The sequence below is a fragment of the Procambarus clarkii genome, chromosome 67 (genome assembly GCF_040958095.1).
Source record: "Procambarus clarkii isolate CNS0578487 chromosome 67, FALCON_Pclarkii_2.0, whole genome shotgun sequence".
In the NCBI taxonomy this organism is placed as follows: Eukaryota; Metazoa; Arthropoda; class Malacostraca; order Decapoda; family Cambaridae; genus Procambarus; species Procambarus clarkii.
This window is the reverse complement of record NC_091216.1, coordinates 30,333,017-30,357,712: the sequence shown is the minus strand read 5'-3', so window position 1 is coordinate 30,357,712 and position 24,696 is coordinate 30,333,017. Positions and strand designations below refer to the sequence as shown.

The window sequence follows — 24,696 nt, the reverse complement described above, 5'->3', positions numbered from 1 at the left end:
TCCCTTTATTTTCCTCCATCTCATTCCCTTTCTCCGTCCACCCCTGCCTCTGCCTCCTCTTAGAGTATGCAATATATACCAGCAAACATACGTAACCACCTTATTTTTAATACTGCTACTTTGATGTAATGTTGTGGTTACTGTACTTGCCTTGCTGTGCTTGCAGGGTGTTGAGCTTAAGACTCTTTAGTCCTGCCTCTCAACCATCAATCAACAGGTGTACAGGTTCCTGAACCTATTGGGCTCTATCATATCCACACTTAAAACTCTGTATGGAGTCTGCCTCCACCACCTCCCTTCCTTATGCATTCCGTTTATTAACTACTCTGACACTAACAAAAATCTTTCTAATACCTTTATGGCTCATTTGGGCACTCAAATTCCGCCTTAGTCCCCTTCTCCAAGAACCTTCTAACTAAAAAACTAAATTGGAGAACCTTCTCCAATTTAGTTTTATGCTTGACAAGATACGGACTCCATGCTGGAGCTGCATACTCCAGGATTGGTCTTGACATACGGGGGTATACAAGGTTCCGAATGATTCCTTAAACAAGTTTCTAAAGGCCGTTCTTATGTTGGCCAACCTGGCATATGCCGCTGAGGTTATCCTCTTTATGTGGGCTTCGGGTAATAGGTTTGGTGTGATATCAACCCACAGGTCTTTGATTCTAGAAGAATTTCATCTCCCAAATGATACCTTGTATGTGGCCTCCTGCTCCCTATACCTACATGTGTGTGTGTGTGTGTGGGGGGGGGGGGGGGGGGGGGGGGGGGGGGGGGGGGGGGGGGGGGGGGGGGGGGGGGGGGGGGGGGGGGGGGGGGGGGGGGGGGGGGGGGGGGGGGGGGGGGGGAGTGAAATTCTAATGAATTTCTAATTCATTAGAAATATTGACATTTTCGGCCTACTGGCAGTGCAGATATACAACGATAATTTGATGACCAAACCACACACCAGAAGATGAAGAGACGACGACATTTCGGTCCGTCCTCGACCACTATCAAGTCGATTGTGATGGGCCAGTTGGACGGTCGGCGTTCAATCCCCGACCGTCCATGTGTTTGGGTACCATTCCTTCCCTCCGTCCCATGCCAAATCCTTATCCTGATCCCTTCCAAGTGCTATATAGTCGTAGTGGCTTGGCGCTTCCCCTCATAATTCCCTTCCCTTCCAGACGAGATGAGCATGTACTGTGCAGCGCACTTGCTATTGGTATACCTTTGTTGGATAGGCTACAAGAAGTCTTATAGAGTAGTAGAGGGTCAGAATTTACATGCAAGACGCAACGGAGCTTACAAGACACTAGCGCGTGGTGCACGCTCACCCCTGACATTGAGAATGATTTTTGCTGGGTACGAACCTGGACAGGGAGGATTGACTGGGCATTGATTCTTAACTATTCGCCCGTTTACCCAGGAGAAATTGAAGGACTGTCGAAAACAGATTCTTGGGTAGAGTTCTCTAAAAAAAAAAAACTAGTAGGGGTTAGAATCAAGATGAACTATATGTACTGAAGGCTCTAAGCCTACTAAGCCGCTGGCTTCCTGTCTTACCGAGGTGATACGGGTTAGTGGCCCTCAAGTAGTCACTATAGTCATCCATTACTGTACACATCTTCGTAATAAAAATGATCCTATAACATGTACATCATTCACTACGCCACACTCACCACTATGTAGGGGTGAACTACTTAAATAACGAGTTAAACTTATACGAGCTATCAACAGTTAATATGTCAAGTCTATGATCTAGTTGAACCTGCGGTCAATGGCTCTTGTATCACGTGCGGGTGTCAGTCACTCACCACTCCAGCTAAAAAAAAAAATGTTACAAAAGAGTTACATTCTTGTACAAGAGTTGTTACATTCTTGTACAGCCACTAGTACGCGTAGCGTTTCGGGCAGGTCCCTGGAATACGATCCCCGCCGCGAAGAATCATTGTTACAACCAAGTACACATTTTACTGTTGAGTTAAACAGAGGCTACAGTTAAGGATTTGCGCCCAGTAAATCCTCCCCGGCCAGGATACGAACCCATGACAAAGCGCTCGCGGAACGCCAGGCGAGTGTCTTACCACTACACCACGGAGACTAAATGCGATTACATATATGGATCTCAATCCTCTGTATACACACTCATATTCCGTACACCCTCATCACGCCTCACCTGGTCACTCAAGTCTTACTTTACTTATTCCCTGTAATCATCCCTGTTATATTTTAACCAAATTTATTTAGGTTTTCGAAGCCAGGAATTGTTTCGATGGACAGTGGAAAAATACGAACAAGCCAAGAATGGTGTCCCTCGCTGCACAACCTACAATGTGTTACAAACACACAATCACATCTCCAAAATAGCATCATAGGCCTACTAAAAGATAATGTGTACTCACCATAGGCGGCTGCTGGCACGCCTAACTCTTCCTTCTCGCTCTACCAATCTTAACAAACTAAAACAAAAATATCTTACGAGAAATGTCTGTTCTCATTAATGACAAAAACATTTACAGATGATAAATAAAGCCGAAGGTTAATGCTGGGGACATTAATGAGAGGTCACGGCCCCCGGGACGGCTTCCGCCACCACTGGTCACGGCGGCCTGGGTCTCGCCTCACATTAACCTCAAACAATTAAACTACTAGTGCCATTATTAGCTTACCTGTTGTAGATGTTCGCTCCGCCACACTCCGGCAACGTCTTCGTAAACTATTAATCGGCTAGTAATTAAAGCACAGTCAATAAATACTACGAGAGCAGGACAGAGCACCTCCCCCTACGACGGCCAGGGAGGCACTGACCTTCCCGCCCTCGACCCGCCCCGTCGTTACCCTGTTACAAACAATACATTCCTAATTCACTCTTATATGTATATTCATACAAGAATTCGTATTTCCGTATAGTATTACAAATATATAAAGAATAAATTAGTGAGATTAACACTTATGAAACACATATATGTCAGAAAATTATGAAATGTGATTTGTGAAGGAATCAGCTGAGGTTGAGCAAATAAGCAATTTGGAAGTTTTGTGACTTGACTTCAGGGCGGGCCATTGCCATTGTTAATTTTAATTTATGTTTTCATTTCAGTTTACATTTGCTACAGAATTGCAGAGATAGTGAGAGTAGCTTGACCAAATAAACCAGAAATAACGTAAAATATTTTAATTCCGAAATGTAAAAATGAAAAAAAGATAAATAAATTGAGATAATTCTGTTATAACTAATTTACAGTAAATTTGTATAAACTAACCCAACAATAAACATACAAACATTTATGAATAAAGCATTTGAATTTGAATTATCAATTGGTATTTGTATAAAGAATTTGAAACACGTGATTTTGCCAGCAAATTTGAACAAACCTAACCTAACTTATCCTAACCTCTCCTTACATAACAAAGTCAGTAGTTCATGTTCTTAATATAATATTGTAACATTAATTAAAATAAACAAATTTGAAAATAACGAAAATCACTGTCTATTAGGCAAATCGGGCCTTGCATACTAGGACAAGTAGTGTTTTCTGGCTAGCTGTGTATATATATATATATATATATATATATATATATATATATATATATATATATATATATATATATTCTGAGAAAGCTGAATATATACATTGCTAAGTTACCGGAGAAGGAAGCCTGGAAATATAGCTCCCTCTTCACAACTGGGTGATGGAGGAAAACAGTTTAGGCTCACGACAGATCAGTGCTCTCTGTTGTCCCCGACCTTACCCACATTACCTCATAACCTGGTCTAATGTTAGCCTAGTGGAAACGATCCTATAGTAACAGGATTACTTTCATGCAGCTCATCCTGTGTAATTACTTCGTATGGGCATTAACCCACTTTTTGACTTACGGCGTGAATCCTTTTTCTGGAACTCCTGGAACCTTCCGGCCCACTCATTGTAGCGGCCCTGCTGCGCTAGTTTCTTTGCCTTGCGGCAGTTTCATGTGTAGCCTTGAGACTATTTTCCTCGTGCTGGGCCTTACGGCGTTTGTGGGAAATACGAGTATACCTGGGATATATGCAGCATTTGACCATTCCCCAGGATGCCACCTACAACAGTCGACTAACAATCAGGTTCTTAATCACTGCTAGGTGAACAGAGGCAATGAGTGTAAGGAGACTTGCCCACACGTCTCGCCCTGCCTGGGATGCCTCTGTCCTTCCACAAGCTCTCATATCTGTCTTCCAACAAGGCTCGTGACTCCTCTACACTCTTTCCATCGCCTTAATTAATATTATCTGATTACTCTGCATTTCAAAAATAATTGGCATGAAACTATACCTCAGGATCATCTGGCCACACCACCTCTTCTCGTCGACTTTAGCAGAATTTTTCTCTCCTGCATGTTTTTATAGGGTTTGGCAACCCTCCGCCTGCGTCTGTGTGGCGCCTACTTACCTCTCAACGGCTTGGTTGTCACCATCACAACTACACTAATCTCTCACCGCCTCAACATCATTCCTTCATTTTCTCTCACTTTAAATGTCTTTTCTCCCCTCCCCTCCCCTCCCCTACCCCAGTTGATTATATAGTCTGCGGTGGTCGCCCTTCACATTTCACTCCAACATTTTCTCCTCTCTTATAAAACCATTTTCTCAATGTGTGGCTTCTACTAATTTATCACCACTGATCTTCAGACAAACGCTCAGGTCCTTAGATGTGCTATATACTTGGACTTGGGATCTCTAGATCATTTCAAGCGTAGGTTAAACCTATAAATGAATGAGTTTGGGTGGATATAAATAGGCGTTGCCTCGTATGGTACAATAGGAACTCTTTGTTTTTTTATTGTTATGGTTTTATGTCGGGTATTCAGGTGATGATGACGACCGGCTCCTTCCTAAGAACCCCCGCCTCCAACACTCGGTGGCTGGCGAGTCTCCAACACTCGCCAGCTACCGATGGCTACAGTTGGGTCGGATGGATGTCCAACCCGTCCTGAGTTGGACATCAGACCATCAGGCGGGCCCAGGGTCGTAACATGGGCTAGACATGGTTTGTTCACAATAGGATATTTGTGAGAGATGCACTGGTGCTCCCATCTCTGAATATCTTACGATACGGTACGAGAGAGAGAGAGAGAGAGAGAGAGAGAGAGAGAGAGAGAGAGAGAGAGAGAGAGAGAGAGAGAGAGAGAGAGAGAGAGAGAGAGAGAGAGAGAGAGAGAGAGAGAGTGCTGGCAAGGGCGCTCAAGGCAGAATGAACACAAAGAGGTCTCCCCTTTTTGTCTGGTTTAGGCGAAATAGGTGGAAGTGACGGTGGTCTCGACATAATAAGTTTGATCATTAATCACTCGAGACTGCTTGTGGCAAGGTGTGGAGGTGCTGTGGGTCGTCTACCGGCCCCATGAATGACCCGAGAGGACACGGTAAGGGAAGAGTGCTCCGAGCTCAAGGCCAGGACGGAGTATAGTCTTGTTCCTTACAGCCGCTGCGGTTCCCGCGTGTCTTTATACTAATGATATACATGTCCTAGCGCTTGCTGTAACACTATGTATTTGAATTTCTTCACCATCTTGTTCTTTATCTTGTATTAGTTTTATGTATGCTTATTATATTATATATGGTATAATGGTCATGACATAGGGTCTTCTATTGACCATGACCAGAGTCTTTTACTACCAAAACGTCTCCCACTTTCTGCTCACCACTCGGGTATTCTACTATATATGATCCACATTTCTGCTCATGCCCCGAATCTTCTACTGTAGACGCAGTTGGGCACGCCTCTTCGGTAAGACCACTGGAGCAAGTATTACTGATGTGGAGAGCCAGCTTGTCTCTTCCAGCGTGTCAGGCACTCGACCAGGTTCCTGCAGCGTGTCAGGCACTCGACCAGGTTCCTGCAGCGTGTCAGGCACTCGACCAGGTCCCTGCAGCGTGTCAGGCACTCGACCAGGTTCCTGCAGCGTGTCAGGCACTCGACCAAGTTCCTGCAGCGTGTCAGGCACTCGACCAGGTCCCTGCAGCGTGTCAGGCACTCGACCAGGTCCCTGCAGCGTGTCAGGCACTCGACCAGGTTCCAGTAGCGTGTCAGGCACTCGACCAGGTCCCTGCCGCGTGTCAGGCACTCGACCAGGTTCCAGTAGCGTGTCAGGCAGTCGACCAGGTTCCTCCAACGTAAGCCAGACGTCTAGGTGGGTAGCTGAAGTGATAAAAACAAAGAGGATTGGTTGAGGTGGGAGGCTCTCTGCGTGATCAGCATGCGAATAATTCCCACTTTCCATCATTTGAGTAGATAATGCTTATTACGTCAGATCTGTTCTCTTACTCGATAATCACTCAGATTTTTCGCCTTACTCATATATATATATATATATATATATATATATATATATATATATTATATATATATATATATATATATATATATAACCGAAAACTCCTCACCCTGTGATCTAGCGAGTTAAGTACTGGTGAACTTACGGGTGAATTGATATGCTAAGGTGCATGGAGCCTTGGCTGCCAGGATTCGAATCCTTCAGGGGTTAGGAGTTTTCGGTTGCATATTGGCCTAGGGACCATTCAAGCTTGTTGAATATTTGAATACATGTAACGTACTGTGAGAGAGTAGGAATGGACGACGGCTATGGTGAGAGCTTGGAGGAGAGCAGCGGTCAGACGGAGCAGCGCGTGGTGGAGGGGGAAGCCAGGCTGGACGAGGTCCCGCACCACCAACACCAAGTTCACCTCTATGGACACAAGCAGAGCCAACACCCAGAACATCACTGCCACGTAACTGCTCTGTGTGAGGGGGGAGGGGACGGGGGTCACACACACAGGCCGTAAATCAAAACAGAGATGTAACCTAACTCTAATATCTGAAATATGTGGATTCTGTTATTATGTGTACATTTATATATTTTTTTACAATGGATTTGATAAAAAAGGTATTTTATAAAAACTATCATTAATAATTTGAAAGTTCAGAACATTGAAATTTGATTTGAAAGTGATAATTAATGAATATAACTTGCGTGTTGGTGGCGTCTCTCTTAAGTCCTCCGCTTACCTGTAGGATATATGGGGCAACTCTACACGTTGTTGTTATAGATTCAGCTACTCGGAACAAGTTCCAAGTAGCACGGGCTATGGTGAGCCCGTAGCTTACCTGGCACAGGAGCGGGGCAAGTAGCACGGGCTATGGTGAGCCCGTAGTGGACTTACCTGGCACAAGAGCGGTGCCCTCCAACTCTATACGAAGTCTCTCCTGATTTTATTATATCTGTTTTTGAAGGTTCTCATATAAACTTTCTTATTAAAACTTTAACATTCATGTTAGTCTTCATAACATGCATTGTTCATTTCTTCCCACCTTTCGAAGTGAGAATATTAATTCATTAGCTCCCTCGCCTCACATTAATCTGATCGCCAAAACTACACTTATTCTGAAATTCTAACCCCAATACTCTGTAAGTTCAATTTCATCCTCATTATCTGAATCACAACATTTCTTGGACATCCTAAGATTATTCTCATGGCTTCATTTTGTACCTTCTCCAACTTATTTAATTATCTTTACCAAAACAAGAATGCAGGTGCAGCACAATCAATAAGAGACCTCACAGAACATCTTGTGTCTTTACCATTCGAATGTGAAATATAAAATATGATTAATATTGTGTAATGTATGGATTTGTGAGCTCCTTGAGGGACCTTAAATAGAACAAGGTAGAAATATCTTAAGGTAATCTATCCTTTTGAGATGTGTTTTATTGTCTCGATAAACTTACTCGAACTTGAACCACACCGGAGACAGGCCACTGACCTTCACCACACCGACGATGAGCAAGGCGTTGAAGAAGACGAAGGCGACGGAGACCGCTAATACTGTCCAGTTCTCTGGGTGGCCTGTAGGAGATTGTTGTAGTTGTAGTGGTGGTGGTGGTGGTGGTGGTGGTGGTGGTGGTGGTGGTGGTGGTGGTGACTTGTTAAGATAGTGGTGATGACTAGGCGGTGGTGGTGCAACCCGTTCTCGCACTTTCGTATAGTCAATATTGACTTATTAAATACGTGCATATGTGACATACTAAACATACTAGTTTACCTTGAAAAGCTTCATAGAAAACACCGACCTTACCTAACCTTCTTAGTATGTTAGATAAGCATCTTAATGCTTCGTAATTACAATTATTATTTAACCTATTATAGGTATAGGTTAAGTAATAACAAGTAATATAATATAATAATATAGTAATATAATATAGGTTAAGTAATAAGTCAATATTGACTGTAAGAAAGTGCGAGAACGGGTTGGGTGGTGACTGTGTCCGGAAAAAATAAGCTAAATAACAAGCTTTAATATTCATAAGCCTAGTATAGCACATATATGTACTATATTAGACCTAAGATATTGTGTTTTAGGGCCTAGGCATGGCAGGAGAGGTTAGGTTAGGTCTTATATTTAAGTAATTATCAAAAGACAGCACCAAGCCGGGGAGACTTTGTAGCACCATCAAAGTTGCAGCATGTTGAAGAGGCGCTAAATATCACTAAGGATGCTAATGTTAAACTCACTTAAGGCGGGTGGTATCAACAGGTATCTGATTCACCGAGGATTTATCAAGGGACAAGTGACCGCGAGGAACGGTCGGGAAGCACACACCACACACACACACACACACACACACACACACCACACACACACACACACACACACACACACACACACGCTGGAAAGGCGGGATCCAAGAGTCAATGCTCGATCCTGCAAGCACAAATAGGTGAGTATAGGTGAGTACACACACACACACACGTCCTGGAAGTCTGGACATTCACCAAGGATATGCACCGCCTAAGAGGGACAAGTCTTACATTTAATTTGTCGTTAGAAAAGTGTCCGATTTATCCAGATTCAATAATACAGACGTCAACTTTGTGGTGGTCTATCACCACATATTGGTACTTCCACCAAATAGTTACTATAAGTACTTTCACGTTAAGAGGCCGGGCCGTCATGTCTGGCGACCTGGGGCGGTGATTACAATTTTGTGAGATGATAAATATGACTCGTGGCTCACCAAGGTCTTGCTCAGCTCGGCCGCTCACGCCTCCCTCAGCGGCGATGCTCTTGCTGGCCAAGATTATCCCGATCATCGACACCATCTGTCAAGGAAAACAAAACACTCCGATGACTAATTAACCTTTAGAATCAGAACCTTATGATCTTTCAAGATCATAATTGCTGAAAAAACTATGAAATTCAAAACTAAAAATACTAAAATATAATTTTTGTTTTTAAAACTAAATGGCACAAAACTAAAGTTAACGTTGAAACTTGAAGAGCTTCTTTTTGTAATTTTTTGATGGTAAAATTTTAGATAAAAGTATCTTGAGGAAACATATCTGGTGAAGGTGGAGGTAATGAGAGCAGGGCAAGAGGTTAATGTCACAAGCCGACAACAACAAGCTCAAAGGTCAAGAGCACACCCACACTCAGCACAGCCAAGGAGTCCACAGGCAGCAAGGACTTTAACACCAACGAGGCTCTCAAGACAACATGCGTCCACCACAGCCTGAGGCGCCGGGAGAGTCCTGGAAGACAATGGCAGCAAAACTCTCCCCTAAGAGTAACATTGCTAACCAGGCAGCATAAGAGTACGACTTAGAGGGACACGACGGACCCTGGTTGATACCTGGTTGATCCGTCCTACCCGTCCCTACCCTACACGACGGACCCTGGTTGATACCTGGTTGATCCGTCCTACCCGTCCCTACCCTACCCGTAGGACCCTGGTTGATACCTGGTTGATCCGTCCTACCCGTCCCTACCCTACACGACGGACCCTGGTTGATACCTGGTTGATCCGTCCTACCCGTCCCTACCCTACACGACGGACCCGTCCTACATCTCTGGACCATCACCAACTAGAGGACCCACTAGGGCTCAGCTCGCATGGGACAGCACAAGAAGTTGGCGAGGTTGAGTCCAGACGCTTGGGGCTAGCTTCATCCATTTTTGAACAGTAACTGCTGTTGGGTACGAGTCTAATACGGGTGGGTCGTGATTGGTATCAATGAACAGATTGCCACGTGACACTCTGCCAAATGTACCCCCATGAAAAATCTCGCAATACAACTATGACGCGACTCTGAATTATTATGTTAAGCATTATTATTTTTTGCAATATTATAAATCTTTCTGTGACGATCCCGCCAAAATTAAACAAAAAATCATTCAGACGATGAGTCACAATAACGTGGCTGATGATATGATGAGCAAACCATTCATCATCATCGGAAGAAACGACTTCTTTTTTCTTCTAAACTAAGAACAAAATATAAGAAGTTTTTCTTCTGATGCGTTGTTTGGCCATTAAACAAATCTCATCATAATACTCACCCTATAATTTATTAAACACTAAATAAACTTTAATTTTGTTTTTCTCTTAGACTTTATGGGCAGAGTTAATGTGTGGCGATGATCCTGGATGACGTGTAAAGTGTTATATCAGTGATGATATATACTGTTATAATCATATACTGTTATGTATATGATATATACTGATCAGTTATATACTGATGCTGCCACCAGCGGGAGCAAGAGATCAACAGACTCGGCCACTGTAGTATAACCCATCTACTACATGATATATGCATCTACCAGGTAGACACAAGACGCACACCTACCAGGTAGACACAAGACGCACACCTACCAGGTAGACACAAGACGCACACCTACCAGGTAGACACGAGACGCACACCTACCAGGTAGAGGGCAGCGATGGTGAGGCAGCCAGTACGGAGCCCCAGCCAGCTACACCTGCTGACGAAGGCTGCCCTCCGCCACATGCTGCTCCTCTCGTCCCTCAGAGGCAACAACAATGCTCCTCAATCATGCCACATGAATTGTAATATCAGAAACTGTGACAAATGTGCATTTGTTACAATTTCTTCCATGGTTCTTGCTTGTCACTTTTGGTGGTAGTTGCCGAGGTGAGATGGTGGCAGAGCAGCGTGGGGAACTGTTAGGTAAGAAAATAATAATGGTTATACTTTGTGATATATGTGTGATCAGATGAACTACCTTGTTACCTAAAGTATCGTGAGTAGGTGATCTGTGTTTGGCTTCACACTCCAGGACGGAGGAGAGGCAGGGTTTAAGGCCTGATAATGTTCCAACTGTTTCTACCGCTTTCCTCACTCTTTACAAAACTTTTTATCATACTCATATTTAAGGTGACCAACTTCCTACACTACAACACTCACCATTATCAACTTTGATTAATCAATTACTTTCTATTAGTACTAAATGCACGACAAAATAACTGTTGACAATTAAATGAAGCAACGTATGTGTTTATGCTGCTGATCGCTCGCAGTTACGGTAATTAAAAAGATAATTGCTGGTGGTGTATCAATCACCTGGTTGGTAGTGATTGTACTGATCATAGGACTGAAGCCACACAGGTTATGTCAAGTAACTGGATGGGTTATCGTGTGTATTCACCTTGTTGTATTCATCTAGTTGTGCTTGCGGGGTTGAGCTCTGCTCTTTCGGCCCGCCTCTCAACTGTCAATCAATTAACTGTTACTAACTACTAATTGTTTTTTTTCCACACACATCCCCCAGGAAGCAGCCCGTAGCAGCTGTCTAACTCCCAGGTACCTATTTACTGCTAGGTAACGAGGGCATCAGGGTGAAAGAAACTCCAAACACGAACACGAACTCCTAACACATGAACACACGCACACACACACGAGTACACACACACACACACACACAGTGTGTGTACGTGTGTGGTGTGTGTGTGTGTGTGTGTATGTGTGTGTGTGTGTGTGTGGTGTGTGTGTGTGTGTGTGTGTGTGTGTGTGTGTGTGTGTGTTGCGCGCGCGCGCGCAACACACTTTTCACACAGCCTGTGCCAAAAAACTTGCATACAGTGTGTGCGACACATGTTGGACTTTCCCTGTGCAATAAACTTGATGTTAACTTACGTGTATATATTAGCAGGTGTGTGAGCGGGCCGGGAGCAGCCCGCAGTGCTGGGGCGACACCGTCAGTGTGAGTGTGTCTCCCAGCCTCCAGATGGCGTCCTCTCAATATGGCGAGTGTCTTACACTCTGAATATTGTCTCTCCCTGAGCCTAGGCTGGTGTAGAGTGCAGGAAGAGGAGGAGGAGGAGAGGAGAGGTGCAGGAAGAGCAGGGCCTCCGGCAGGAGTGAGCGGGCGCGGAGTGGAGGAGTGACTGGTGCAATATCTGACACATTCCACACCAGCTGTTGCTCATTGATCACCCATCACTTACTGGTTCACGCCGCTCACCCACTACTGTCACCCAGTCACCACCACACCACCCCGGTCACCACCATCACCACTATTACCACCACGGTCACCACCACCACCACCACGGTCACCACCAGCATCACCACCCAGGTGTTATGACGGAGCCTAACCAGTTCAGACAGGATACGCTGAGGTCATACCTTTAAGTGTCAAGGTATGACCTCTGTTACAATGTAATTCATTCCGCAGTATTTGAAATAGTATATACATGTGTATTCTAGTTTATTGTATTGTATTTTGTTGAATTATTATTATATTGCTTATTGTGTTGTGTGAGGTGTGTGTGTGTGTGTGTGTGTGTTGTGTGTGTGTGTGTGTGTGTGTGTGTGTGTGTGTGTGTGTGAGGTGTGTGTGAGTGTGTGTGTGTGTGTGTTGTGTGTGTGTGTGTGGTGTGTGTGTGTGTGGGTAACCACCTTGATTCAACGTCACTCAAGCCTGTTTTGCCACCACTGGGTTCTTCACCAAAATTATTGTGTAATGGAACAATCATAGATGAAATAACTTTGTGTTCAGTTCGTACTCTCAATCCCCGCAAACACAAGCAACTGATCTAACCAGTCGCGGCCCACGCATAGAAAACGTCAACATTACGGTGTTTTAAGTATTACTCTTCCGTCGCATTTTTATCAGATTGGTCGAGTGCGTTAAAAACGACGTAGTGTTAGGTAGGAGAACGACGTCACAGCAGCAGACACCACCAGCAGCCAGACACTGCACAGTTGCTCCGTCACACACCCCGCTCATCGTGTATGTTAGTTCCTAATGTGTAAACATTAGGAATACCTAACGTGGGATATATATATCCTTCTCATTATACCCTCCACGTGAGGGGCATTATACCCCTCCACGTGAGGGACATTATACCCTCCACGTGAGGGACATTATACCCCTTCACGTGAGGGACATTATACCCTCCACGTGAGGGGCATTATACCCTCCACGTGAGGGGCATTATACCCTCCACGTGAGGGGCATTATACCCTCCACGTGAGGGACATTATACCCTCCACGTGAGGGACATTATACCCTCCACGTGAGGGGCATTATACCCTCCACGTGAGAGGTATTATACCCTCCACGTGAGGGACATTATACCCTCCACGTGAGGGACATTATACCCTCCACGTGAGGGGCATTATACCCTCCACGTGAGGGACATTATACCCTCCACGTGAGGGACATTATACCCTCCACGTGAGGGACATTATACCCTCCACGTGAGGGACATTATACCCTCCACGTGAGGGGCATTATACCCTCCACGTGAGGGACATTATACCCTCCACGTGAGGGACATTATACCCTCCACGTGAGGGGCATTATACCCTCCACGTGAGGGACATTATACCCTCCACGTGAGGGACATTATACCCTCCACGTGAGGGACATTATACCCTCCACGTGAGGGACATTATACCCTCCACGTGAGGGACATTATACCCTCCACGTGAGGGACATTATACCCTCCACGTGAGGGACATTATACCCTCCACGTGAGGGGACGTGATACTCAACATCATGGCTGAAGATCTGTAATGTTTTTATAGTGAAGATGTAAGAGATTGGCAAAGGTACACCAGCCACGCTGTCGAAATGTATATAGATGTATATAAAGCTTGTGGGTGAGCCCTGGAGAGGTATTTGTAATGGCTCCCCCGAGAGCTGTTACACCAGTCCCGCCGTCAAGGACTGAAAAGATATTCCACTCTTCAAACATATCTCAGATACTTGAGAGGAGAGGCGAGGCAAGTGCTGGACGCCGCACTCGTCCTACAGCAAGTTTTGACGGGGCGATGGTTGATGTAGTTTCAAGTCTGTCTTAATTCCTATTGGGATCACACAGCTTGAAATGACGTCTTTTGATGGTTCCGTAAATGTAATTTTTATCCTTGTGGGAACTTTGAGACAATTCTTTGATCTTATATCGGTGTGATGTATATAGAAGACGCCGCCACACACTAGTTCTTCTCAATATTTGTCAGCGGTTCGTCAAGGTGGCATGTTACACCTTGACGAACCATCAAGGTGATTCGTCAATCACCTTGACGGATTTGTTTGTGTAAATCCCTGCCAGAGCACACTTGGGGTACGCCTCTCACTCTGACCATCTTACTTCAAGTTCAAGTTCAAGTATGTTTATTGAGACAAGAAAAAATACATCTCAAAGGGATAGAGTAGCTTAGGCTATTTCTACCCCCCCCCCCCCATCTTACTACTGCACCTTCCTCCTCCTGGTGTCATCTGCTCTTTTAACTATTAACATTTACCGTCCGCTACATCACGTCGGGACATTCCGTTACCTCTCGTCTCCTACATTATGCCATGACGAATATACTGTCTTTGATCACCTACAATCTCGGGAATATTTGTGTCCGATATTTCTACAATTGTAATTCTTTATCACGAGAGAAACAAAGTAATAGGAGTGAGGATAAGGAACCAGTGGTGACGGGTGACGGATGAGGGGTGACGGATGAGGGTGACATGTGTCAGCGATGTCTGGGCCTTCAGCAACACGTGTCAGCGATGTTTGGGTCTGTCATCTTTACAAAATGTAAACACCACAGACCCAAAACTTTTCAGTGCCCAAAACAACAGTGGAAACATTCAACAGAGAACTACACACTTTGTGCTGGAGTTATGGGATCAGCCAGGCTGTGATGGGTATCCGAGACTTTGGGCTAAGAACACAAACAGCCGCATAGACCCCAAAAAAACAGGAAAGGCTGACCACAGGCCACAAGAACTCTCGAAATTGTCAACAGGTAACTACCAAGAAACGATGACTTTGACGTGCAGCCAACACGAGCGTGACTGTGAGGCGCTCACAGTCACGCTCTAGAGCATTAGAGTGAGTGCGTGAGAGTCTACAGAGTGCAACGTTGGCTCTTTGAAGCTCACGGCTAAAAGTCAGGTTGTAATGGAAAAGGTGAATGTGTGTGTGGTATGATGTTCCTCTTCTGAGGTCATGGACCGTTCATATGTATGTGTGTAGCTTTTACACGCATTTGTTACCTATTTTTTACCATTTATGCACACACACACACACACACACACACACACACACACACACACACACGCACACGCACACGCACACGCACACGCACACGCACACGCACACGCACACACGCACACGCACACGCACACACGCACACGCACACACGCACACACATATATATATATATATATATATATATATATATATATATATATATATATATATATATATATATATATATATGATAAAATAATAGGGTTAGGGGGTACCACCTCTGGCCGGAAGACGAGGTCCCATTGCCTTGGAGAAAAGGGAGGGAAGAGGGGGGAGGGGAGGATGATATGAGAGGGGAAAGGGGGTAAGGGGATAAAAAGAGAGACCCGGGCACCGCAGGGTACGCCTTCTTGTACATAATAAAATAGTCGTTTTCTTTCCCTTGAAAATGATCCAGCCAGAACATTTTTAACCACTAAATTGTTGGGAATATTTCCACAGTAAAACAAGGGGCTATATATCAACACGTTCACGGTTCTTGCTTTCATCAGCATATTAAAAACTTAATTTGAATAATTTATGCACACTTCCTTCTGCCTTATTCCGAGAGAAAGAGTATGCCGAGAGAGCCCAGAATAACCCGACCAACATTCCACCAGTCTCGCTCACTCTAATAAAACTATTAACCTCTAGCTCCATGCAAACAGCTTTCTCACGTTCCTCCCATGCTACATAGTCTCCCTAGCTCCATGCAAACAGCTTTCTCACGTTCCTCCCCATGCTACATAGTCTCCCTGGCTTGGTACCTTCTTTTGGTAACTAATTAACTTACCAACCTCCCTAAAACCCAGTTCTTTACAATCTCCCTACAAAGACAACCTATCCACCTATTACAAACATCCTCTATATACTCCTGAGACGCAGAAGATCAGTCTCAGAAGCTTCAATATGTTGTATAAGAACAGTGATAAGACTCATTTCACCTTTCTTTCTCTTACTGTCTGTCTCTCAATTAGCACTACACCCTCAGAGGTGCCCCGTGATATATCATGTTTGTATATAATAAGTTATGTTGTTAATGTTAGAGGCAATACAATAGCATAAGTGAAGCCTGGTTTGTCCACCTTGTCATACTGCTTGTATATACCACCTGTCATACTGCCTGTATATACCACCTGTCATACTGCCTGTATATACCACCTGTCATACTGCCTGTATATACCACCTGTCATACTGCCTGTATATACCGCCTGTCATACTGCCTGTATATACCACCTGTCATACTGCCTGTATATACCGCCTGTCATACTGCCTGTATATACCACCTGTCATACTGCCTGTATATACCACCTGTCATACTGCCTGTATATACCACCTGTCATACTGCCTGTATATACCACCTGTCATACTGCCTGTATATACCACCTGTCATACTGCCTGTATATTCCACCTGTCATACTGCCTGTATATACCACCTGTCATACTGCCTGTATATACCGCCTGTCATACTGCCTGTATATACCACCTGTCATACTGCCTGTATATACCACCTGTCATACTGCCTGTATATACCACCTGTCATACTGCCTGTATATACTGACATGTTCTGTAGTTAATAATGTTGCCTCACTCTATCTTTGACAATGATTAATAAACGAAAAACCTTTTTTAGACAGTTACTAAACATCCTGAATTCCCTTAAAAGTTTTTCATTTTCTATTTTCACTTATACATTGCTTAATGTACTTATTCCAACATTTATGATAATGAAATTTTGGGTTTTCACCCAAACTAAGTTAACAGTTCTACCAGTCTAAATGTCGACTTTGCAACAGTCCTAACCTTAAAAATCGACAAAAAATACATATCTACTTATGTAATTATTAAAAAATAGTGATACTTAATTTTTATACAAATGTATACAAATTTACACAAAGAAAAACTCTGCCTCTTAGATTATGTATCATATATACTTTCTCAATGGCTCTAAACATTGATCCATTGACCCAGCTCTAACTGCAAGGTGCTCATAATAGTCTTGGAACTATCGTAAATATATACTCACGAAATCAATATATATATTTGTAATTATATTCTCTACAAATACGTACGAATATTTCTTTTCGAAGCCTTAAGGACATCCTGTAAATGCAGCACAATATCCTGAATAGTGTTCACTTTATACTGAAAGTTGTACCAAATATTATAAAGAATGATGGACTTTTCCCGGACAACCGTCGCTCTTGTCCAAGGTATTATCCCGGGATAACTGGCCCACAGTCGCCCGACCTCAGCTCTACTGTCAACCCGAGACCGATCAGTTTTATGCAGTTTGAGCAGTGAAACATTTCTTGGTCGACATTCTGACACTTTGAACTTAAAAGTCAATGGAGACTAAAAAATCGCTAAGTGGTTCTCTGAGCGTCTAACTTCCTTATATCCTACGGTATCCTGGTGGTACGGGGAAGGGGTGGGGGGGGGGGGTTGTGAATGGTGCCCAGTCACTTGGGCTGGATGGTAGTGCGACGGTCTCGCTTCATGCAGGTCGGCGTTCAATCCCTGACCATCCAAGTGGTTGGGGCACCATTTCTTTCCCATCGTCCCATCCCAAATCCTTATCCTGATCCCTTCCAAGTGCTATATAGTCGTAATGGCTTGGCACTTTTCCCTGATAGTTTCCTTCCTTACGGTAACCTGTAGCCCCTGCAGCCCCTGTAGCACCTGTAGCACCTGTAGCACCTGTAGCACCTGTAGCCTCTGTAGCCCTCCTGACTCTTCCTAGTGTGAGATATTTTATTTAACTATACTAGAAGCTAAATTAGTTATAAATAAACCACTCTAACTCGTGGTCCGAGTTGGTCATAATTCGTGCTAACTACTAAATTTTGCTCTAAGGATTAACATAAACAAAATATATATTACACGTAATTATTTAGCTTACTTTAAAAGAGCTTCTAGCTGTTCAATATATAAAATAAAATGTATATGGCTGAATGATGTGAGACATTGTGAGTTTACTCACAAGCTATTATGATTTAGGCTCAAAATCTTTATATAATGTATTGACTATATAATGTATTTATTATGTCTATATAATGCATAAGCACACTGTAAATGCCTCGCAGTTATTGATTGTGCATTCACAGCACAATACAATGACACATAGAGCAGAATACAATATCATATTGGACAAAAATCAAGAGATAAAATGATAGGGAGAGCAAACCCTAGAAGAAGCTCACGTGATTAGAATCGAAGAGAAGTGGACGGGGGGGCCCGGTACCATGGGAGGGGGGACCCGGTACCATGGGAGGGAGGACCAGGAACCATGGGGGGAGGGGGTTGATGGGGCGGGGGACCCGGCCAGGGGAGAGGGGGGGGTGATACGAGAGGATAGTGACGGTAGGAGGGGGAGATGTGTGATGGCTCCAAGGGAAGATACGCGTGGAAAAGGTGGAAGTACGGTAGAAGAGGAGGATGGTTACCGACGGAGAGAGGAACAGAAGATGGAGAAGACAGGGGAGGGGGGAGTGGGGGGGGCGTAGAGGGCGCCACAAGACGTTGGTCATGTAAGATGGTGCTGGAAGATGGCCCACGTGGGCGGGGCGAGGCTCCCACAGGTCCTCAGGGAACAACACTAAAGGCGGCTCTTCCTGCCACCATCACCCCCGATGTAACACACATAATTTCAGTTCTATATAATGAATGGACTTTCAAAGTTCGAAAGATGAAGTTCCTTTGTTTTCCGAGCAGTTCACCTCTCAAATTGTAGGGTAAATGTTATTTACTTGGTGTGTAAAAGGTAAGTGACTGTTAGACTGCTGAACACCTGCATGGTTCACCTCTTATTGTAATGATCTGTAAGTGTTGTCTGGAGGGAGGGTATTTTAGGGGAAAGCGCCAAGCCATTACGACTATATAGCACTTGGAAGGGGTCAGGATAAATCTTTGGGATGGGACGGGGAGAAGGAATGGTGCCCGTTCAATTGGACGGTCGGGGATTGAACGCCAACTTGTATTAAGCGAGACCGTCGCTCTACCGTCCAGCCCAAGTGGTTGGGCCCAATAATAAAAGTTTAATTTTGAATAGAAACAAACTTACAATGTGAGATAATATAAAGATAGAAGACAGTAACCAGAGAACTACAGACAAGCATCACTCTAACAAGCAAGTTACTAGAGAAACTGGTCCACAGGCGCCTCCTACCACACACACACACACCACACACACACCACACACCACACACTAATGTAATACCTTAATGTTAAAACCGTTCATGGTATTAGATTAGGCCGTAAAATGTTGGGTTAGGTTGCATTAGCTTAGCTTAAGCTGATTTAGGTACGACTCGATTAGGTTGGGTTTGTTTACGTTTGTTTAGATTGGGTAAAGTTAGGTTGGTTTTAAAATCCATTGGTGACCCACTTGTGTACAACGTGACTTATACCCGTTCATGTTCCTGGCGGCTGTCAGCACATTGTTGCTGAGACGCGATCATTTCCTAACACCGAAGGGACAGCCTTTGTTAACTATGATATTATGACATCCGCTTTAGTTTAAATAATAAAATTATACAATATAAACAATTATTAATGGACTGTACTTAATCTATTTCTATTACTTTAAAATTATGTCAGTAAGAGAATAACAATTATTAACTCTATTGACGGTGATATAACCAAATATTTTGTTTAAGAGTTTAACACAAATGTCCACTTGTCCACTCAAAGGTCATAAGATATGGAAACTTACATATACATCAGATGAAGGCCAAGGAAAAGCTCCACAAACGTCTCTGAAAGATTTAAAATATTTATGAGATAAAACATATCGGGGGCCTCCGCTCCCCCGGATGACTGAGGGAATGAAAAAAAGAGACAGAAAACATCGGATTTTTGTGTAATATTCCTCACGAAAAAGACGGTACACTTTGCTTGGTCTTGAGAGCAGGAGTCATGAAAGCAGCGAAAGGAAACAAAAGAAAAAAAAATTGCGCAAAAGGCTAACACAATATTCTGTGAAGTTTGGCGAATTCCTGAATTGAAAGCTTTCCACTGAATTGCATCAAGAGTTTTGGTAGAGGCAAGCTGAGGGAGGACACGCTGCTCCAGATACCAGACAACTATACCATAGTCAGTGGGAGCCGGTGGCTGAGCGGACAGAACACTGGACGCGTGATCCTGTGGTCCCATGTTCCACCCCGGGCGCCGGAGAGAAACGATGGGCAGAGTTTCTTTCACCCTGATGGCTCTATTCCTTAGCAGTAAATAGGTACCTGGGAGTTAGTCAGCTGTCACGGGCTGCTTCCTGGTGGTGCAGGCCTGGTCGAGGAGCGGGCCGCGGGGACACTAAAGCCCCGAAATCATCTCAAGATAACCTCAATATAAGATATTCTTGAATGATAGACTAATTATTAGTTGCCTATTGATAGTTGGCTGAATTTGTTCATGTAGTGCTGACTGTGCAACATATATATATATACTATTGAGGAAAATATGGTGTAGTTTTCCCCATGTCATTTTCATTCCCTTTATCAAGATTTTCGTTATTATTTTATGCGCTAAAACTATTCACTGCAATTGATGGTTTGGAGTTTGTGTAGCGTGCAGTGACGCAGCGTGAAGCCGGACAACCTTAATGAGCACTCTGGTAACCAATCCCGGAAAACCTAGAGTCAGAGAGATTTGCCGTTTGTGCAACATTTGTGAGAGTTCAGTGGAGGCCTCACGGCTCTCATCCACGGGGAGGGTGGTGGGGGGGGGGGTATGTGCCGTAGGCGTCCCCAACAGCTGTGTGGGCGGGTAGTATACTGTAAGCGTCTATGGTAGTATACTGTAAGCGTCTATTGGTGCTGTGACACAGCTCTCCTGAAGGCGTCGTGACGTTCTTCAGTTCTACACTAAGCGTCGAGTTGGGGGCTGGCCCCAACCCGCCTCCTTTCCTGACAAGCTGCAGTAAATGTCTCACCTTTTCGCACGTTCCCGTGAACGAGACGTCAGCGATCCCTCAGAGGCCTGAGCGTCCCCTGGCGCAGTACGGTGAGGGAGCAAGTGTGGCACAGTACGGTGTCAGGTCACCACCGCCTACCACCCCTACACCCAGGCTGGACGTCTGCAGCAACAAGCGCTGACTGTTGTCCTTGAACTGTGCAGCGTCGGGAGGCAGGAGTGGCGCCACCGTGCACAGTGTCGTGTGGTCGTCCGACCCCAGCACGTCACCTCCTCTGTTCATGTTACTATGAGTCCTGATCACCCCTCGCTCGGCCTGGCGGGAACACTCACCTGTACAAATGCACAGTGTATGACTCTACCATACACCGTACCGTACAGCTGGCACTGAAGCACACCACTGGTCTGCCTCTCTCTTCTCTCTATTTTTACCCTGCTCGCTCCCTTCACTATCATCCCCTCCCTCACCATTATTCCCTCCCTCACCATCATCCCCTCCCTCACCATCATCCCCTCCCTCACCATCATCCCCTCCCTCACCATCATCCCCTCCCTCACCATCATCCCCTCCCTCACCATCATCCCCTCCCTCACCATCATCCCCTCCCTCACCATCATTCCCTCCCTCACCATCATCCCCTCCCTCACCATTATTCCCTCCCTCACCATCATTCCCTCCCTCACCATCATTCCCTCCCTCACCATCATTCCCTCCCTCACCATCATCCCCTCCCTCACCATCATTCCCTCCCTCACCATCATTCCCTCCCTCACCATCATCCCCTCCCTCACCATTATTCCCTCCCTCACCATCATTCCCTCCCTCACCATCATTCCCTCCCTCACCATCATTCCCTCCCTCACCATCATCCCCTCCCTCACCATCATTCCCTCCCTCACCATCATTCCCTCCCTCACCATCATTCCCTCCCTCACCATCATCCCCTCCCTCACCATCATTCCCTCCCTCACCATCATTCCCTCCCTCACCATCATTCCCTCCCTCACCATCATCCCCTCCCTCACCATCATTCCCTCCCTCACCATCATTCCCTCCCTCACCATCATTCCCTCCCTCACCATCATTCCCTCCCTCACCAAGCTCTAACTCTTACACTGTCTCCGTCTTGCCAACTCCGTTTTGTATCAAACTTTCTCCACCAGTCAACTGAATTTTGTCAGTCGTCTAAAATCAATAGAAGCAAATCTGCGGTAAGACGCATCGGCAGGAGTTTACCAAGTTGATGGAGAACCTTAATATTCTATGAGGAGTTGAGCAAGTCGGACCTCACTAGGTGCCATAACCAGGCCTCACTGGGTGCCATAACCAGGCCTCACTAGGTGCCATAACCAGGCCTCACTAGGTGCCATTACCAGGCCTCACTAGGTGCACAATATAAATATGCACTTATTAACACAGTGCTCATATTCATAAGTAAATAATACAAGTGTTAACCAATCAAATAAGAAATATTGAGAAAGACAGTTGGGCAATGATCACTTAAGTGCACCACAAGACGACAGAAAAACCATCGTTCTTGTGAGACAGTCCAGTGAGGGTTAAGAACAGCAGAGACTCTCCTCCGGGATGTAACGTCACGACAGGGGATGTCCCGGTGACAGCCATGTCTTCCCCCCATCTAGCGAACTTTCTTTTAGAAGTTATCATGTCTTTAACGTCGTCAGGTCTAGACCCAGACACTCTCCTGCAGTAGCCCGCCATATTAGTGGAAGCTAACCAATGTGGTTCACATGGTCTGTGCTCTGGAAACTTCAAAGGGTCAACATGTTGGTCACTGAAATTAATGACATCATCACGAAGATCATCACCCGGCCCCAGAGCGCCTCATCATCCAGATGGGGTCACAATACAACACTGAAGAAAATGGTATATCGCTGGTGTGGGATAACACTTGTGTATCCACCCTGGGGGTGATATCTGTGTCTCCTTTAGGGCTGGTCAGACAGGTGGCTCAGCCAACCAGAGGGAACCAATCAAATCGAATCCCACGCGTATTGGAAACTGGGTCAATGGTTCACATTTGTCCCCATAGCTTCCGAGACCCTTGGCCTCCCTGGGGAAATTGTGCCAAGAGCTCTTTCAAGGAATTGGGTTCTTGGCTCATTAACACTATCAGAGTCCCAAGCGTTGCTAGTTTCTTGTATCTTTTTACACTGTGCCTCAGTGTAGCGAACTAAAGGGGAAAACTTCCTGGATTTTTGACTGGCAGTTTCTCGTACAGAAAGTTGCAGCTAACGAACTGAACAAGAAATTTGGTACATAAATGTCGAGGTATGGGATTAAATGTTTTAAACTACAATGATTATTTGTACGGGCGACACTAGTGGTTCCTGAAGACGGGAACATTAGAGTGATGACGGGGAGCAGCAGTGGAGGGTCACAGTGACCCATCTTGTGTTGACACGGTCGCCAGCACCGTCACCCATCACCTTAAACTCTCATATAATATGTGTCCCTCTGGGACTTACACACTGCTTATCTCACTAATACTTGACCCGGTACGTAACGTCGGGGTCATGTTCACTTTATTCTCTTAACGAATGATTAACGGATACAATGAACCAAACACAAACTTATAGCGAAAGCCTCGATATATACAGCGTAAACTTTAATGCACGCGCGCGCGCACACGCTCACCGTCAGTCCGAGGAGACAATAAGTGGCGCGTGTCGACGAGTCAGGTGAGACAATATAAATATGGCGGGAGAAGAGAGCTTACTGTGGTCAACACAAAGGTCACAAAGGTGCCACACCCCACACCTCCCCCCCCCCACACTGCCTCCCTCCTTACTACCCCTCCCACAACCCCCTCCCCACTTCCTCCTCCCATAATCCCCACTCGGTTCTCCTTACTGAGGAAAACACAAGACACGCTGCCCCTCTCCACAACACCCTCCCCCCAACTCCCGCCCCCTCTTCCCCCCCCCCCCCCCCCGGAGTGCGGCAGAGAACAGTGTGCCTGCGGGTTGCTTGAGCTAAGTACAAATGACCTCTGACATTTGGTAGTTAGTTGTGAACTATTGCAAGCCGCTCGTATCATGGCAGTCTCCCCTCCCTGGTGTTACAACACTGCCTCCAACACCTCACCACTTGCCACCACACCTGACCTCAACACACCTGGCATCCACCGCCACAACACTGCCTCCACCATTACCACTAAAGACATGTTTTGTTGATGTGTTCCTTATATACACTAACATGGAGAATATTACTGGAACCCCTAAATTTAAAAACAAAAATGTGTTCAAGCGTCAGGATGGGTTTGTGAAAGAGAAGAATAGTTTGACAAAACAGCCACTTCTATGATAAGATGAGGATGATAATAATCAGGAAAGCAGGCGATGAGTCACAATAACGTGGCTGAAGTATGTGGACCAGACCACACACTAGAAGATGAAGGGACGACGACATTTCGGTCCGTCCTGGAC

General features: G+C 45.1%; 1 protein-coding gene across 2 annotated transcripts; it reads right to left on the bottom strand.

The window, feature by feature from the left end:
* Positions 1-5,098: 5,098 nt before the first annotated feature.
* On the bottom strand, positions 5,099-12,264 carry LOC138349555 (uncharacterized). Of its 2 annotated transcripts, XM_069310618.1 has the most exons (6): positions 11,957-12,260; positions 10,727-10,983; positions 9,040-9,124; positions 7,788-7,870; positions 6,581-6,763; positions 5,099-6,164 (listed from the first exon to the last, which is right to left on the bottom strand). In XM_069310618.1, the coding sequence occupies exons 2-6, from the start codon at positions 10,808-10,810 to the stop codon at positions 6,153-6,155; spliced, it is 447 nt and encodes a 148-aa protein (XP_069166719.1). In that variant the 5' UTR covers positions 10,811-10,983; positions 11,957-12,260; the 3' UTR covers positions 5,099-6,152. The 2 variants fall into 2 exon arrangements, with proteins under 2 accessions (XP_069166719.1, XP_069166718.1); XM_069310617.1 differs by lacking the exon at positions 5,099-6,164 and having other exon boundaries at positions 6,453-6,763; positions 11,957-12,264.
* Between the last annotated feature and the right edge of the window lie 12,432 nt (positions 12,265-24,696).